General features: G+C 38.4%; 1 protein-coding gene across 9 annotated transcripts in view; it reads right to left on the bottom strand.

Moving 5' to 3' along the window:
- Nucleotides 1–2,752: 2,752 nt before the first annotated feature.
- Nucleotides 2,753–19,785, bottom strand: part of LOC126753433 (ATP-dependent RNA helicase vasa) — a 49,776-nt gene continuing 32,743 nt past the window's right edge. For 8 of the 9 annotated variants that reach the window (XM_050464894.1, XM_050464897.1, XM_050464893.1 and 5 more), the window contains one exon: nt 14,734–17,762. In XM_050464894.1, coding sequence (XP_050320851.1) covers nt 16,517–17,762 — 1,246 coding nt within the window. In that variant the 3' untranslated portion in view covers nt 14,734–16,516. The other variant, XM_050464898.1, reaches the window with a different exon arrangement.

The following is a 19,785-nucleotide window of genomic DNA, read 5'->3' as shown; positions in this document are numbered from 1 at the left end:
CCAGGATTCGATGACATACATGTGGAATTATGGAACGCGGTCAATCAGCAAGCGATCGTCACGATGTCACAGCACGACTTTTCAAACAGCAGCGATGTTTGATGGACTTTATCTTGAAGCAACATATGGTACATACATATATATGGTGCTGTTAGATGCTGGATGTATTCTGTTGAGTAGCAAAGAAAAGTTACCCGCACGCACACATTCTTCTTTGGATGGTGGTTACACCAGATCAAACTGATGAACTCATTTATGCGGAAATTCCTGATGCAGAGAAAGATATGTACAGTATTATACCAAATGGTGAAAACCAATATGGTTCATCTACCTTGCGGACACCACAATCCCACTTCGGGTTGTATTTCTGACAATAAATGCACGAAACACTCTCCAAGTGCTTTTCTTTCGGAAACTCAAACTTGAAATGATTGATATCCACTGTATAGGCGTGGCTCACCAGACGACAATGGCAGAACATTCAGCATTCAATTTAGAAGAATGAATATTGAAGTTGACAACACATGGATCGTATCATATTCGCCATTATTGTGTAATTCACATTCAAAACTCATATCAATGTTGAGTATAGCAGTTTGGTGTAATCGATAAAATACGTTTGTAATTACGTCACCAAAGGAAGCAACATGGCGGTTATTGGTCTTGAACGATACGGTCGATACGTGAACTGCAATAAAGCGCTTTGTAGGATATTTACTTTTGCAATTCACGAACGTTTTCCGACTGTTGTGCGTCTCGCAGTTAATTTGGAGAACGGTTAAAGAGCGTGTTTCTACCCAGAGAATATAGTGCAGCCAGTGAAACACCGCCAGCAACAAAATTAACATTTACGAGTTTTTGCTCAACTTTCGTCAGTGATCCGTTTGCGAGAACATTGGTCTATTCGAAAATGCCTTTATATTAGACATGGAATGCATCGTCAAAGAAATGGTTACTCAGAAAGCGACGTCAATCAGAAGATGGACATCCAGGTGTGTTATCAACTAATGCATTAGGACAAATTTACACAATCCACCCGATAAACGACGATTGTTTCTACCTTAGGTTGCTATTGATTGATGTACGCGGTTCAACTTTATTTGAGTCATTGCGTACTGTGAATGGTACGGTGTGTGCAAATTTTGGAGAAGTGAGCCAGCAATTACAATTTCTGGAACATGTTACATCACTGGAATGAAAATGAAGTACGCACACTTTTCGCTATAAACATTTAGACAAATCAGCCTTCAAATCCGCGTCTAAAAATTGGAAATGGATCAATTCCGGTGGTTCGATATCAATTCCATCTGTCGTTTATCAATTCACGAAAGATGAACTCATCACGAATGTTCGGACATAGGCCAAATTATCGTAAGTACGATTCCTTAAGTGCACGCGCAATGTTAGCTGCCAAAAATACCGATGTTGTTGACTTAAACTGAAAGGTTTAAAGTCAAATTCCGGGAGACTTGCGCTCATACAAATCGATCGATCGTCTTGACAATGAGACGAAGCCGCGAATTATCAAGTGGAATTTCTAAGTGCTTTGGAGAGGCTTGGTATGACACCGCATTATTTGCGTCTCAAAGTTGGATCTGTCGTTATTATGTTTCGCAATCTTCAAGCACCGAAACTGTGTAATGCAACCCGACTGATTGTAACGTAGCATCTTATAGAATGGGGCAGAATGCTTGACTCTACGAATTCCTCTGAGCTCCAACGATTTGCCATTTCAATTCAAGCCTTTTCAGTTTTCAAAGAGTTCTACAATTTTCCATATCAGTTCCAACGCATTCCGTTTCAAGTGAAAATTGCATTTGAGATGAGAATCAATAGGACACAAGGATAGTCGCTAGAAGTGTGTGGCATAAATTTGGAAATGCCACGTATATCCGTGGCGTGCTCACGAGTTGGAAAACCATCTGCTCTGTAGATTTACGCACCGAAACCAAAAAATATTGTTTATCAAGCTTCGTTAAAATTGAAAATATTTGGAATAATCGAAAATAAAAGATTTTCAACACAATATAAATTCAACTTTCTTTTCATTTCAAAACACATAATTTCAGGCAGGACAACGGCTGCCGGGTCAGCTAGTAGTAAATAATTTAATTTCTTCTATGCCTAAAATATGAGTTTTAGTCACACAAAATAAAGGATTTGCTATGTTTTTTTGATTTTCAGATATTACTTTCAAACCGAAGAGAGGGGTGCTTTAGTTTTGTTCAGTTAATTTTTAAACCATAAATGTTTTTGTTGTTTTAACTTATTTAATATTGAAAACTGAAAATGAAGTTATATTTTAATAAAAATTAATAGGCAATCCATTGAAAAACGTCAAAATGTAACATTTATTTATTTTTATTGGCTGAGTTCGAGCTGAACCATAGTAGGGGTGCTTTAGTTTTGTCCAATACTGTATGTAAATGTGTTGCCTCTTCGAAATTTTCATAGGAATAAAAACTGATCTGTCACACTGCTGAAGTGACAGTTCAGTACATGCAATAATTAGCATTCACATTTGTATGTCACATATTGTATTCTATAAGCGAAATGGAGTCTTCACAGGCAATAAGTACAGCAATACAGTTAGTATACCATAAACAAAAACAGGCAATAAGTACAGCAATACAGTTAGTATACCATAAAATTTCGCCTGTCGAGATATCCCGTTGTGGAAATGGGTAATATCATTGCTTAAAGGAATACTGATACAACTGCTGACATAGTCTCAAAAATTAGCACACAGACATTTTGTTTTGTTATCAAAATTCATTTATTTCGTCTTGTACTTTCTGTTTTTTATATAAACAAAATATTATATATAAATTCATGTAATAGAAGTAAAAATTATAAACTGCTAAAATAATTTGCAGGAGAGGAAAAATCAATTAAGTTCAAAGTAAATGAAACTCTTACGAATGAAGCGCGTAATAAAACGTTCAATAATCAAGGAATCTTGCATGTTCAATGTGTCCTCTCTTAATCCCAATTTTCTTCTTCTTCCAATGGACCAGGACCAGCCGAAGTGATGAAATTGTCATCGGACTGAAAAAAAAGAATTATATTACAGCATCTACATACACTTATACATATGTACATATTTAACGCAAATGTGTACGCGTATGTATATTTCTCGAAGAAAATCAAATAATATCTTCAGAGTATAAACAAAAAAAAGGATAAACAACCAAATTCTAAATACTTCGTCTAACTTGAATGAAATCTTGAGTTAGATCACTGAATTGTTAAATAAAAGCCCCTATTTAACCCAGCAGTGGTTGCACGGGTTACATATATAAACTAGAGGACCCGTGCACGCTTCATTGTGGCTGATACATGGATAATACTACTACTAAGGAGGCTGCTATATATATTTCTGGCCTAGGCAACACTAAGTGCCAGGTGCAATTTGACATTTCCATTGGAAAGTTTGACATTTTTTAGCATAACATCACTCAGAACGTTTTGTCATTTAATCGTGAATTGTTTTATTTACAGGGAATTAAAAAATTCATCTCGGCCAAAAAATGGAATTAACTCGTGAACATTTTCGTGCGATCATTTTTCACAACTTTCGACGTGGATTATCACGACAAGAGTGCAAGATGAACTAAAATCTTTGTATGGCTATGAAGCCATCCTATAGCACTGTGAAAAACTGGTACAACGAATTCAATCGTGGCCGACGCTCGCTCAAAGACGAATTCCGTGAAGGTCGTCCAAAAACAGCCGTTGTGCCAGAAAACATCGATGCCGTACGTGAACTGATAATGCAAGACCGTCATGTAACATACCTTCAGATATAGGCATGCCTATGCATTTCTCCCACCAGCATACATTCGATACTCGTATTGCATGAACACTTGGCCGTAAAAAAGGTTTGTTCTCGTTGGATCCCGCACAATTTGACAATCGCTCAAAAAAAGGCTCGTGTGGATTGGTGTAAAGAAATGTTGAAACAAGTAAGGAGGGGCTAAGTTCGGGTGTCACCGAACATTTTATACTCTCGCATGGTAAAGTGATAATCGAGATTTCATAATACGTCATTTACATATTTTTCAAATACCGTATTTTTGTAAAGTTTTATTCCGCTATCATCATTGGTTCCTAATGTTTATACTCGTATTATACAGAGAAGGCATCAGATGGAATTCAAAATAGCTTTATATTGGAAGAAGGCGTGGTTGCGAACCGATTTCACCCATATTTCGTACATGTCATCAGGGTGTTAAGAAAATATTATATACCGAATTTCATTGAAATCGGTCTAGTAGCTTCTGAGATATGGTTCTTGGTCCATAAGTGGGCGGCGCCACGCCCATTTTCAATTTTTAAAAAAAGCCTGGGTGCAGCTTCCTTCTGCCACTTCTTCCGTAAAATTTAGTGTTTCTGACGTTTTTTGTTAGTCGGTTATCGCACTTTTAGTGATTTTGAACATAACCTTTGTATGGGAGGTGGGCGTGGTTATTATCCGATTTCTTCCATTTTTGAACTGTACATGGAAATGCCTGAAGGAAACGACTCTGTAGACTTTGGTTGACATAGCTATAGTAGTTTCCGAGATATGTACAAAAAACTTAGTAGGGGGCGGGGCCACGCCCACTTTTCCAAAACAATTGCGTCCAAATATGCCCCTCCCTAATGCGATCCTTTGTGCCAAATTTCACTTTAATATCTTTATTTATGGCTTAGTTATGACACTTTATAGGTTTTCGGTTTCCGCCATTTTGTGGGCGTGGCAGTGGGCCGATTTTGCCCATCTTCGAACTTAACCTTCTTATGGAGCCAAGGAATACGTGTACCAAGTTTCATCATGATATCTCAATTTTTACTCAAGTTACAGCTTGCACGGACGGACAGACGGACGGACAGACAGACATCCGGATTTCGACTCTACTCGTCGCCCTGATCACTTTGGTATATATAACCCTATATCTGACTCTTTTAGTTTTAGGACTTACAAACAACCGTTATGTGAACAAAACTATAATACTCTCGTTAGCAACATTGTTGCGAGAGTATAAAAATACGATCGCGGTGCTTCAAAAGACGTTTATAAGATCGTCACAGGTGACGAACCATGGATCTATCTGTATGAGCCCGAAACAAAACAGCAATCGACCGTGTAGGTCTTCCAACACGAGCCAAATCCAACGAAAGTTGTTCGTGGAAGAAGCACTTCGAAGCAAATGGTCGCCTGTTTCTTCGGCAAAACTGGTCATGTGGCGACTGTTCCGCTTGAGCAACGAAGGCCGGTCAATTCTGAGTGGTACACCACCATTTGTTTGCCTGAAGTCTTCGGAGAAATTCGAAAAACGAACAAGAGAAGACGAATCATTGTGCACCATGACAATGCGAGCTCTCACACATCGGCCCAAACCAGCGCCTTTTTGACCGGCCAAAACGTCGAATTGATGGGTCATCCGCCGTACAGCCCTGACTTGGCACCCAATGACTTCTTTTTATTCCCACACATCAAGAAAAGAATGCGTGGTCAACGATTTTCGTCGCCAGAAGATGCTGTTGAAGCATTCAAAAACCATGTTTTGGAAGTGTCTCAATCGGAGTGGGAAAAAGTGCTTCGAAAATTGGTTTGAGCGCATGCAAAAGTGTATAAATCTTGATGGAGAATATTTTGAAAAACAATAAAACCATTTTCGTTGATAAATATTCCTATTTTCATTATTAGGCCAGAAATATACATATATAGCAGCCCTCGTACCATCTATGTATGTATATGATTTCTATTAATTGGATTATAACTATTAGTTATTGCGATATAGCATTTCGTGTGTTATAAAAGCATTGCTTTTTGGGGGGAAAATACTGTTGAATTTGGGCTGTGCACAGGGGAAATCCACCAGAGGCGAAAGCTCTATGAAAAGTGGTTGCCTCGCAAGTTCATAATCCAACAAAAACAGTTTGAGTGCTCTTTAATCGTAATAAAACAGAATTTTTGCGTCGTTGAGTGACAATAGATACATAGCTCCATCATTTCCCACTGGAGTCCAATCGACAGTGAACCGGTTCTCAAGTGTGGAAAGACGAAAAAGTCGGCTGGAAAGGTAATAACATCAGTCTTTTGGAATGCACGTCAACGACTGATTACTGAGCCAGATATAATCTATTTCACTGCGTATTTGGTTGCAGTTTTTTTATACAATTCCAAATACTTAGCAATTGTATTGTTTTTGAGGAAGAACCCTTTAAAAATTGTACGCATATACATATTCAAATGATTCCTACAAACATTAACCCTGGTCGAGACCAATGGTGCTTGGCTGGGCCAAGTGGTGTTTACATACATTTGTATGGAAATATGTGTTGTATTTACGCTCATACATATATGTACAATATAGATACATTTTTGAAATTTCTTACCTCTCGATTTGGTTGAAATCAAATTGACTGCCTTGTTCACGCTTGGCGTGACAATAGCGTTCACAAAAAATGTAACATTTTGAGAAAAATTACATTTCTTCTTAACCTTTTAAAACGCTCTAGCGGTTAAAGTATTTGACCTAGATAAACATACAAACCAATTTGGACATGTAACGAACATGGAAACAGATAAATCAACCGTGCGAAGTGATAGAAACATACCAAAGTTCATATATTTTCATACAAAATATACATATCTAGCCAAGCACCATTGGTGCACTAAGGTGTAATATTATAATATCCTTTTTTCGTCCTTTTCGATACGATATCCTTGAATTTTTTTTCTGAATTCTATAGACAATAAAATTCTAGGATGCTACCTGGAAGCGCAAGTCGTTTGCTACACTCTAAATATATTTAAATAACATTTAAAAACAAAATATGCCTGGCCAGACCCGAGGGTCTAGATGAGGGATAATTTTGAACAAATGCCTATGATTTTAAATATAATTTTTGTATTTATGAATTGTATTAAATTTTGACATAAAGAGATGAAAGGCATCCTACTATGTCCTTACCCTGGTTCTAAACTACCTCCCCACCAATTTTCAACCAAATCGGTTCAGCCGTTCTTGAGTTATAAATAGTGTAACTAACTTTCTTTTATATATGTACAGTGTCGGACAAAACATATTGGACTCATACTTACGAATTACATTATCGTTCCCTATTCTCGCAATTATCATTTTAAATATAGACAAATCACTCATATATGAAGAATAACTATTTATTTTATGAAAACATACAAAACCGTAGAAATTATTTGACTCCATGCCATTTTATACGAAAAAAATTAAACATATTCAATATTCAGTGCGACAAAACATATTGGAATAATTATTGTTATTTAATATTTTGTAGCATAACCATTATTTTTAATTACTTCTCTGAATCTATTTGGCATAGAAGCTATTAGATTGTTAATAACTTCTTGTGGAGTGCTTAACCAGGCTTGTTTTGCAACTTCGAAGAATTTGTTTATATCTCCATTCACTCCTTCTCTGTCTATCCTTCTATTTATTATCTCCCAAAGATTCTCAATGGGATTGAGATCCGGCGATTGAGCTGGCCACTTTAGGACATTAATATTTTGAGCTACGGTCCAATTTCCCACTAGTTTCTACGTGTGCTTTGGGTCTTTGTCGTGTTGAAACGACCATGAAAGTGGCATATTCCAATCGGCATGGGGAAGCATCACGTTCTCAAGGATATCCTTGTACATGAATCGATCCATAATACCATTGATTCGCTGAAGAGGTCCAATACCAAACCCGGAAAAACATCCCCATACCATAATGCCACCTCCTCCATGCTTAACCGTGCCTTGGCAGTATCGGGGATCCAGCCTCTTATTTTTTGGTCGGCGAACTCTTCTCATTCCGTTTGAATATTTCATATTAAATTTTGATTCATCTGAGAAAAGTATTGTTTTCCATCGTTTCACTGACCATTTTATGTGTTCCCGAGCAAATTGTAATCGTTTTATTCGATTTTTTTTGATATAAAAGGTTTTTTAGCTGCCCTATAACTTGTCAGCCCACCTGCACACGCTCTTCTTTGTACTGTACGGCTGCTAACTTTCAAATTTAAAGCCTTAAACCACACTCGCTGCCGACTTATCAGGAAACTTTTTTAGTTCTCTAAGTATTCTAGAATCGTCATATCGTGTTGTAGCTTTGGGTCGTCCTCCACGATTGGAAGTTTTCACAGATCCACTGTCCCTAAATTTCTTTGTAATAAAGCTCACTGTTGATTTATTCACATCAAATTTGTTACAAATGTTTTTTTGTGATAATCCATTCTTGTAGTCTTTAATAATTAATTGTTTTAATTGAATTGAATGTTATATCCAGCCATGGCCACTTTTTGTTATTAATTTCTTCGAAGAAAGTAAAATTTTTATCGCGTCACAACCTTTTATGTGAAGATACTTGGTGCAACTAAAATGATGTTGAATTTTTATGTCGTTGTTTAATTTGCGCAAAGAATGCAAAATCGTCAGAAAATAACGGGATTTTCGACAGTTATCACGAAAAACTGCGACTAGTCCAATATGTTTTGTCGCGGTGAATATTGGGTACTTGTAATTTTTTTCGTATAAAATTAAAAATATTAAAAAAATTTACAAGGTTTTTCATGGTTTCACTAAATAAACAATATCCCTTTATATTTAAGTACTTTTTTTTATATCTAAAATTGTAATTTGGAGTATACGTCAAGTTTTAAGCAATAATAGCCATCAGTCCAATATGTTTTGTCCGACACTGTATATATATGTAGATATAATGAGAAAATAGACGAGTTTTTGTTAATAATTTTAGTGAAATGAAATATATTAATTTTGTAACTAGAACTGTGTATGCTGCACAATTCGGCAGAACTTTAAACAAGCACTTTTGTCATTCTTATTGAGGTGTTTAAAAAACATGCGTTCTGAACGCATCAACTGCATCTCTTCACGAGCCGAAAAACGATGACCTCTTAGTTTATTTCTTCCGCACGGGAATAAAAAGAAGTCATTCGGTGCTAAGTCAGGACTATATTATAGGTCGATGTTTTGCACACTCAAAATTGCAGTTGTTTCAGTCGATGTGCTTGAAACTGCTTCGTACGCGAACAACTTTTGTTGTTTAGCTCATCTAGAAACACCCATGAAGCCAATTAATGTAACTTTTGGGTTCATACACGTTAATCCACGATTAACCACTTATCACGATGTCATAAACGTGTTTCGAAGCATCACTATTGTATTTTTTTTTACATTTCTTTCGAACAATCCATACAAGCGCTTCCACCTCGATTTCCAAGAATTGAAGGCGTCACAGAAGGCATTTTCCGGAAGAGCCTTGAGAGCCGAGGTACGTGCTGCTTGGATCACCTCTGTCATCCCAGAATGCTTGCCTTTCATCTGCTTTTTCAGGCAAGGAAACAAAAAAAAGTCCGGGGGGCCACATCTGGGCTGTAGGGTGGCTGCGACTGCGGAAGCGTTGGGATGTCGGCTTTGGTTAAGTAGCTGTTCACAAGAAAGGCGGTGTGAGCCGAGGCTTTGTCGTGGTGAAACTTCCAATCGGCAGCGATGTCTTATCGGACCTGATTCACTCTACGTTTAGAGTCAATGGAAATGGATGACGAATTTATTTTTTTTCCCGATAACGACCCCAAGCATAAAGCTATCGTGCCCATATATCACTTTCAAAATAATTTCTAGCTGATTATTAAATTTCTAGAATACTAGATGTTTAGGTTAACGTATAACTTTTCTAGCTGCTATATAGGAAATATGAATTTGTATATTTGTTTTAATCTTACTAGCAATTAGTTGTATGTGCCTACAGTGTCGGACAAAACATATTGGACTCATACCACAGAATTACATTATCATCTCCTATTCTCGCAATTATCATTTTAAATATAAGCAAATCAGTCAGATTTGAAGAATAACTACTTGGTTTATGAAAACATACAAAACCGTATAAATTATTTGATTAAACATATTCAATACTTGTGGAATTCTTAATCATGGTTGTTTTGCAGCTTCGAACAATTTGTTTTTATCTCCATTCACTCCTTCTCTGTCTAACCTTCTATTTGTTATATACCAAAAGTTCTCAATAGAATTGAGATCCGGCGATTGAGCTTGCCACTTTAGGACATTAATATTTTGAGCTACGAACCGATTTGGCACTGGTTTCGACGTATGCTTTAGGTCCTTGTTGTATTGAAGCGACCAAGAAAGTTGCATATTCCACACTGCATGGGGAAGCATCACGTTCTCAAGGATATTCTTGGATATGAATCGAACTTCTTATTTTCTTCTCATTCCGTCTGAATATTTCAAAATAAATTTTGATTTATCAGATAAAAGTATTATTTTCCATTGTTTCACCAGTTGATGTGTTCCCGAGCAAATTGTAACGGCTTTAGTCCTTTTTTTATATAGAAGGCCTTTATATTTAAGTAATTTTTTTATAGCCTAAATTGTAATCTGGAGTATACGACACGTTTTTAGCAGCGTTTAAAAAACTGCGGCAAGTTTCAGATCATATGATCTTGCTTCTGCTACTGCTTCTGAAAAAATCAGAAGTCGCATGCTTTGACTGGCGCAAAAATCAAACAGCTACGAAAATCAGAAATCAGCATAAGTCGCCGTTATTCGTTTATCTGCTTTCTGCTTTGCTGTAGCTTTCGATCGTATACATAAGTTGCCGCAGCAGCTATCGACAATTTTCGACAGTCGTCGGCAGTCACAGTCGCGAAAAGTAATGCATTCGACTTTTTGCTACTTTTGATTTTTGTCACTGTTGCTTTCGATCACCAGCGTAAGTCGAAAAAAGCAAGAAGCGTCCGATTCGTGGAAGTCGGCCGTTGCGACCGTTTTTGATTAGCTACGACTTTAAAGAAATGTTTGGCAATTACTTATTAAATTAGGATTAAATTTTAACAAATTTTATTATAATGGGCGTGACAAGCAAGCATAAATTCCAAATCCACGCATTTAACCATGTCTTCATGCCCATGAGCAGCTCCCCGAGAGTTTTCAGACTGGTATTTGCAATAATTCAGTGTGCAGAGATAAACCTCCAGCGTAACTATCGGTATGCTATGATCAGCGAGAGTCAAGCAGTACTCAAAACGATCTTGTCATATAGACATTGCTGGTAATGAAAAGGCGGATGAACTTCCCCGATCTGCAGTGGCTATCACAGCAGGCATAAGATCTACCTATATAATAATTTCATAGTCGATTGTGTTGATTCAAGGAACTGGATTGCGAAGCAATCTGTAGAGACAGAAATAAAGCCTCGGGAGTCCAAACAGAGAGCACACACAACGATTTTTGAATTTACTTTTAAAGGGGCAGGGCCCATATGAGCCTTTGTGGTAGAAGAGAGAGCACAAAGGACCATTGGTGACAGTTCATACCTCCATCACTACTTATTTAATAATAATATTTCCTAAAATTAGTGTAGATTAAATTAAACATACCTGCTGCACATTTTTTCGTACGTCGCGACCACCGAATTTGCTTTGTGTATTACTAAATCCACCACCGCCCCCACCCGAGCATGATCGAAGAAATTGGGGCACTTCTTGTGAGGCGCCTTCCAGTATTTTCACCAAATCGCTTGCTATGGCCGTGTCCTGATCTGGATCAAAGAAGCTAGTAGCGCGTCCGTTATTACCGACGCGACCTGTGCGCCCGATACGATGAACATATTCATCGACGGAATTCGGAAGATCGTAGTTGATGACATGTTTAACATTTTTTATATCTAACGCAAAAAATGCAACTTGTAACAGCCGGAAACAAAATCGGATAATCAAAGCTTGCATACTTACCGAGACCACGAGCGGCGACTGAAGTCGCTATTAGGACCTTCATTTTCCCGGACTTGAAGTCAGCTAAAGCCATTTCTCGTTGACGCTGCAATCTGTCGCCATGAATTGAAGTCGTAGGAAACTCAGTTTCGGAAAGTAAAGAAGCTAGAAAATCTGCACCGCGCTTTGTCTCAACAAAGACAATGGTTCCATCGCTGCTTTCACTCAGTAATTCCTAATCAAATGAATAATCGTAGTTCATTTTACAAAATGTCTGTACAAATACAAACAGTAATACAATTTACCATTAGTTTGGAACGTTTTTGAAACTTTTTAACTTCAAAAATCTCTTGTGTAACATCAGAGCATGCCCCACCTACCACACCAATGGTGATGAATATATAGTTTGATAAATAAGCACCAGCTAAACGTTGTATTTCCTCAGGGAATGTTGCAGAAAACATTAAATTCTGACGTTCATCCATGGGGCGCATTGTCGGATGATTCATAAGGGTATTAACATTGTCTTTAAAACCCATATCCATCATACGATCGGCTTCGTCCAGCACAACGTAGCGTGTCTCTTCAAATGTAATAAAACCCTTTTCGACAAAGTCTAACAAACGACCAGGAGTGCATATCAAGATATGGCAGCCTTTGGCAATGTTTTCGCCTTGATATTTGCTTGAGGTGCCACCATAGACTATGCTGATTTTCAAATAAGAACCTAATGCAAACTTTCGAGCTTCGGAAAAAATCTGGATCGCCAATTCACGAGTTGGAGAAACAATAACCGCCTGCGGTTTTCCGATTGACAAATCACAACTCTCTCCTAAGATACCATTAATGATAGGAAGCAAAAATGCAGCCTGTGATTAGAAATAAAAAAAATATATGTGAAAACCAATAATAGTAAATATATTGTAGACATGCAGTCTTGAAGAGTGCTATTTCTGCACACTTTAAAAACAAATTATTCAAATCAGTTTTTAGTTTTATCGAATAAGTGCATGGCAATAATTTCCTACGTTAGTTAATGTCTGTCTTGACTTCCACAACTTATAACAGTAATGCTAAATAGTTCCATAAATTTTGTTAAAAGTGATCCTAATTTTCTGAAATAAAAAAAATCTGCAAAGTTTCTGCACCACTTAACAACATGCATGCTGGAAGAGCTATCATGAGAAAAAGCACCTAATCCTTTAAAATATCCCGAGATATAATGGCTGAAATAAATAAGAAATTTGGGTTCAGCGCATCTAGTAGACGAAAGAATTGAAAAAAAAACTATTTCTGTCCAAAAGAAACACAAGAACACGGCTGAACTTTGGTAATGAATATTTAATTTGGACAATGATCCAAAACACGCATATAATAATTGGCTCACTACTCACGGTTCCACTAAGTATGTGTCACATTAGTGTATAATTTGCCACGACAATGTCAAGCATTTTCGAAAAATTGTAAAGACAGAACAAAGTATTAAAGTTGTGAGTGCTGGAAAGCTATAACACTTACAGGGTTTGTCCGGAAAGTAATAGGACTGATTTTCTTCTGACTGGATTCAGTAGTGCGCGTTCCTAGCTAACGAACAAGCAGTTTCTGTGAGTGTTACAAGCCGAAAATGCAGCGTTCGTTAGAGCAGAGGTACGCGACTAAATTCTGTGTGAAACTCGGTAAATCTGCGACAGAGACGATTGGTACGATCAAGCAGGCTTACCCAGATGCTGCTATAGCAAGAAGTGCTGTGTTTCGGTGGCACCAGGCCTTTTTGAAGGACCGGGAAGATGTTGCCGATGAAGACCGTGCTGGGAGACCTGCGACTTCGACAAACACCGACAATCTGACTCGTGAGCGCAAAGTTTTGAACTCAGGCCGTTGACTAAATATTCGTTTAATCGCCCAGATGTTAAATTTATCAAAATGTGTGGTTCATGACATTGTGGCGGAGCACTTGAAAATGGTGTGCGCGAAGATGGTCCCAAAAAAAGCTCACTGACGACCAAAAATTGCGGCAAGTGGGAGTGTGCCAAGAAAATTTTAACATGTGTAAAAGTGACCGCCAATTTTTGAATAACGTAATCACTGGTGACGAGTTATGTAAATCGCATTGGCAGCGCTCCATCGACACAGAAGGAGCCTATTTTGAAAATTTTTAAAGAATTGTAACGATTGGTTCAATATATTTTTTTTTTTAAATCGACCCAGTGTTATTACTTTCCTGACAAACCCTAAAACAAATCTAATAAATTTTCTTAACTATTGAAAAAACTATTTTAATTGTTTGTACATAACTTACGCATTCCTCATTTTTATCTATTTCAATAATAAACATAGTTTTATTACATGCTCAAAGACTACTATTTCTCTGACCATGACTGCATATGCAAATTGTACAATTCCATTTACACTCACCGTTTTTCCCGATCCTGTTTGGGCACATGCCATTAAATCTCGACCATCCATTACTACCGGTATAGCGGTTTTCTGAATAGGCGTCGGTATAGTATAACCCGACTTTCGCACGTTATTCATGATTATGTCTCGCAAGCCTGCATTTTCAAACGTCAGTAAAGGTGGTGGAGCGTTTTCGCCCGAAACCTAAGCAGAGAAGAAAATGTTCAAATGTCATTAATACAAGTATATTTAGTGCTCAAAGAAATTAGTTGCTTACCCTAACTGGAATGTTGTCATATTTGGAGAAATTTATTCCCGATGAAATTCCACTATTAAATATTTCATCTTCATTGTCGGTGGGTTCCGGAGGTATGTAGAACTCTCGTTGTTTCTGCTCGCCTTCATTCTCTCCCTTATTATTGTTGAAACCAGTATCGTTGTAATCTCTATCGCCATTGAAACCATTACGATCGCCACCAAAACCATTTCGTCCACGGCCGCCACGTCCACCGAAACCACGACCGCCGCGACCACCACGAAAACCGCCACCAACGCGATTTCCATTTTCTTTAAACACGAGTGTTAGGTATTTTTAAATATAAAATAAAACTAAGGTCCTAAGGACAATAAATAAAAAAAAAATCGATTCTAAAAAGCTTGTTGGCTTTAAGTATATGTATTATCGAACTAAAACTTTGCTCCGAAGTTAGAATAACCAACATTGAAATTCAGCAATTATATTATCAGACGTACAGAAAAAAACCACCGTTTTCTTATAGGCAAATTGATTGAGTCAACAGTTACCAAATCTTGGTTCTTTATAAGTACAATGCTTATTGTTCGTGAGTGGCAAGGGTCATTTGCGAAAGTGTTGCCTTTTGCTTTTCATTCGAAAAAATGCTCAGGCTCGTCAAAAGATTGTAGAAACTTATGGTGAACGTTGTATTAGTCAAGGAACGTGTCGAGAATAGTTCACAAATGGCTAATATAACATGGAAGGCAAGGAACGTGCGCACCCGTAAAAAGCTTGATCGGTTCGGCGTAGAGGACTATGAACTCTTGCAACCAGTCGAAACCATTACAGGAGTCCTCTATCGGACACAACTATTAGGTTTGAGTCTGCAATACTCGGAAAAACTCGACAAGACAACGCTCGGCTACATGTTGCCAAGGTCGTGAAAACATATAATACCTGGAAACTTTGACGCATAACCTGGCCGAATAGCACTTTCGTTCTTAAGAAGAAGCCAAAAATTGGATCGCGTCAAAAGAAAAAAAATTCAGAAGTAGTCACAAATATGGGAAAAAATTGTGGCTAGCGATGGAAAATATTCCGAATCATATATAATGTACACATTCATTTAGTACATATATATTAACAGACTTCAACATAGTTAAATAAAATAAATAAGGCAAAATTTTAATAGTGGACGCATATTATTGAACGCATATTCAACTCTACTTGCGACACAGATACGTGTATACTGCGATATTTCATTAGTTTCTAAGTGATGAAGTTATATATTGTTATAAACTAACAAACCAATTAATTTAAACTTTTGATATTAAGAACGATATAACAATAGCGGAAAAGGAAATTATGTTGTCAATAATACGAAGCTATTAATCCTAAAATACCCATACAGATGCTGCAATGGGACCCATTTTATCCAACTGCAGCAAAAATACAACGACCTAAAGAGTCAACAGTTCAAAAAGTTCGGATGAACATTTTATATTCGGAAATCGCATATTGATACCAAAAATGCTTTCATTTATTGACCTAATATTGATTGTTTAATTGTACGAATATGAGTCAGCAGCGATATCTAAGATCGATTAGACTCATAAGAGATCAAGTTAAAGCTAGTGGATTCACTTAAGATAAAATATAACCCAGACCGATGGTTTTAAACTACGCACGTACACCGCATGGATAAAGAGATCTACAAACACATTTTTATATTCGTGTGAATTTGGATATTACCACTCAAATAGATTGTCTGGCGATTTTTATCTATTGCGTCAATGGACTCATGGTGCGTTCCCCCAAAGAGGATTTTTCAGCTTCGCAGACAGAAAGACACATCAACGAAACATTCTCCTAGCCGTAATTCCATTGAAAACACAAGCACGCAAGCAAACTCGTTGTTCATTTTTGTCGTAAACAATCAGTTGACAGGGCAGCAGTTCGGGACATATTTGATCTTAAGTGTACATATTCAACATTGATAGACACACGCACAATTACTGATGTGTCTATTATATTTAGGTATTTACTTCTACGGTTGCGCATCATTCATCATTAAAAAAAAATACTGACTAAACGTAAAAAGTGCGCACTATGAGCGTAAAGTTAAATTAATTCCACCCAATGCCCATGCTCCTTTATTCGTATAATCCCGGCAGATTCGAGTTCTATTAAAAAATTGAATGCAACCGCAGCAAGGCTTCTGTTTTTCAATAAACGACTCTTCATCACATTAAACGACACATTGCGAATAATCTCTTGCAATAGATTCATTTTGAGCTGCAAGCGTGCTATGTCAGCTTTTAGAAGGGTCTCCACGTCGTAGGCATAATATGCGGGCAGTAATACAGTTGATGTATTTTTTTCACTATTTCGATTGCAAGCTTTTAACACACTCTGCCATTCAACTAGGTTATCCATGATAGTCGAAATCGACTCGATGTGCTCATATACAAATTGTTCGTAAGATGGCTGCTCTACAACTGTAAGTTGTGTTTCGTGTACATTATTCAAATTGCGGATATGTGTGACGTCCGCCGTCGATTCTAGTGGCACTGGTAACTGACTGGGCAATGGCGATAAAGCCTGAAGTACTTCAGTAATATTGGTTTGATAACTCACATGAAAATCACATGCTCGTGTTAATTTTAAGTTCTGCGGGGCTCGGCGCTTATGGCATCTTTTGCGTTTTTTTGGTAAAATTCCAAATTTATTATATTGTAGATCCACTTGCCGTTCACGTAGTACTTCCAACCAATTCCGGGGTTCATTTAAAGTGTCTAACTCCTCAGGTATTTGGACAAGTACAAATGATCCTGATGGCAAATTTTTTCTTTCAACAACCTTTTGGTGTTGTGATGATTGAATTATAGTCGTTTGTTCAACTGATTCAAAAGCCTTAGTGACCCCAATCGCAGATGTTTGCACATCTTGATTTACTACCGAGACTATACCAGCTTCTGTGCTTTGTATATTACCACCACTGATGAGGAGTTCGGTGCTGCCCTCATTTGCATGACTTTGAAAATGCGGTAATTCCCTCCCTTCCAAAGCTATACCGTCTAAGGGACGTAACGGCGTCGAAGAGATATCGCTGTTGCGAACAGTCCTCCTTATCAATGTTCGTCGGAATTCTTCTTCTCGTATTGATGGTAAAGTTCCAGTTCTAGATGTTGATGGTTCTGTGCGTTGGGCCAATAAAGGGCCTGAAATAAGCTTAATTTTTTTAACACTTTTTAACTGATCCTCATCCGAGCGTGATAATATTCCTGCGGAGGTTGTTGTCGGATACGGGGTGAGAAACGTAATGTCTGTCGATGATTCAGGCAAAATGTCACTCTGTTCCTGTTCACTGACGTAATTTGCAAAAATTATAAAAAAAAAAAAATGCATACATTAAATCCAAAAAACTGAAATATACGTTACAAGCATGATACATGATTGCAAGTGAAGTGAATGCTAGTTTTGCACAGCTTGATTAATAAAGGAGAAATTTATACAACTGAAGTAAGGCATATTATCAAAACAACTAGTGTAGTAACCGTAATGGTGGCCATTTAAGGGAAGAAATTGTTCTAACTAGAATATGTCTCGGTAAACTGAGTGAAGGAAGAGAGATAATTCTCCCGGGAACAATAGATCTTTGATAAGAATAGAGCTTTGTTGAGTCAGAAAGTGACTATATAATGGAGGATGTGGTGGTGTAGAAGTTCACGCAAGTGAGGAAAATTCTCTGATCGCCATTCACTTGGGAGTGGCCAGAAACGATTCTTTTACATATGGCTCAAGCAGCTCACGACTTCCGGTCTTTGACCAAGTATCCTCTGGGTAGCCTAAGAACATCCGTTTGAAGGAAAGCTAAAGTGAGAAGGCGAAACATCCCCTATATAGGGTTGTGTGTGACCCCCCTTTTGATGACGACCAAGGCAAACAAAATAAGGACTACTGCACCTGGAATGTCCGGTCCCTTAATTGGGAAGGTGCCGCTGCCCAGCTGGTTGATGTCCTCGTGAAAATAAAGGCTGACATCACCGCCGTCCAAGAAATGCGATGGACGGGACAAGGACTGAGACGAGTAGGTCCTTGTGATATTTACTACAGTGACCATATAAAGGAGCGCAAGTTTGGTGTGGGATTCGTGGTGGGAGAGAGACTCCATCGCCAAGTACTATCATTCACTCCGGTGAATGAACGTCTAGCACAATCCGCATCAAAGCGAGGTTCTTCAACATATCGCTGATTTGCGCCCACGCCCCGACGAAAGAGAAGGACGATGTGATCAAGGATGCCTTCTATGAGCGCTTGGAGCACACCTATGAGCGCTGCAACCGCCACGATGTCAAAATCATGCTTGGCGGCTTTAACGCCAGGGTGGGCAAAGAAGCTATCTTTGGCACTACGGTCGGTAAATTCAGCCTCCACGAGAAAACATCCCCAAATGGGTTGAGGCTGATCGACTTCGCCGGGGCCCGAAATATGGTTATCTGTAGTACTAGGTTCCAGCATAAGAAGATTCATCAAGCCACCTGGCTGTCTCCGGATCGAAAAATCACCAACCAGATCGATCATGTTGTGATAGACGGAAGACACGTCTTCAGTGTTTTAGATGTGCGCGCGCTCCGAGGTCCTAACATCGACTTGGACCACTATCTTGTTGCAGCCAAGATTCGCACCCGCCTCTGTGTAGCATAAAACGCACGCCAACAAACACAAGGAAGGTTCGACGTCGAGAAGCTGCAATTACAACAGATAGCCGAACGATTTTCTACTCGACTGGCACTCCTGCTCTCTGAGAGCACTCGGTATAAGGGAATGTTGGGACGGCATTTCAAACTCCTTACGTACAGCTGCAATCGAAAACATTGGTTTTCGAAAAATGCAAAAGAACAGCTGGTACGACGAGGGGTGCCGTGTCGCAGCGGAGAGAAAACAGACTGTCTACCTCGCAACATTACATGGGGTAGATACCGAGAGTTGAAGAGGGAAGCGAGACGCATTTGCAGACAGAAAAAGAAAGAGGTGAGTATGAAGAGCTTGATAAGCTGGCCGACAGGGGTAATGCTCGAAAATTCTACGAAAAGATGTGGCGGCTAACTAAAGGTTTGAAGACGGAGCATACTCTTGTAGAACCCTCAAAAGTGATCTAGTGACCGATGCCCAGAGCATACTTAAATTATGGAAGGAACACTTCTTCAGCCTGCTGAATGGCAGTGAACACACAATGCCAGGAGAAGGCGAACCCGATTCCCCAATCGATGACGATGGAGCAGACGTTCCATTGCCCGACCATGAAGAAGTTCGAACAGCAATTACCCGTCTGAAGAACAAACAAAGCAGCGGGGGCCGATGGATTACCGGCCGAGCTATTCAAACAC

The sequence above is a fragment of the Bactrocera neohumeralis genome, chromosome 3, assembly GCF_024586455.1.
Source record: "Bactrocera neohumeralis isolate Rockhampton chromosome 3, APGP_CSIRO_Bneo_wtdbg2-racon-allhic-juicebox.fasta_v2, whole genome shotgun sequence".
NCBI classification, from domain to species: Eukaryota; Metazoa; Arthropoda; class Insecta; order Diptera; family Tephritidae; genus Bactrocera; species Bactrocera neohumeralis.
This window is presented reverse-complemented; position numbering and strand designations above follow the sequence as displayed.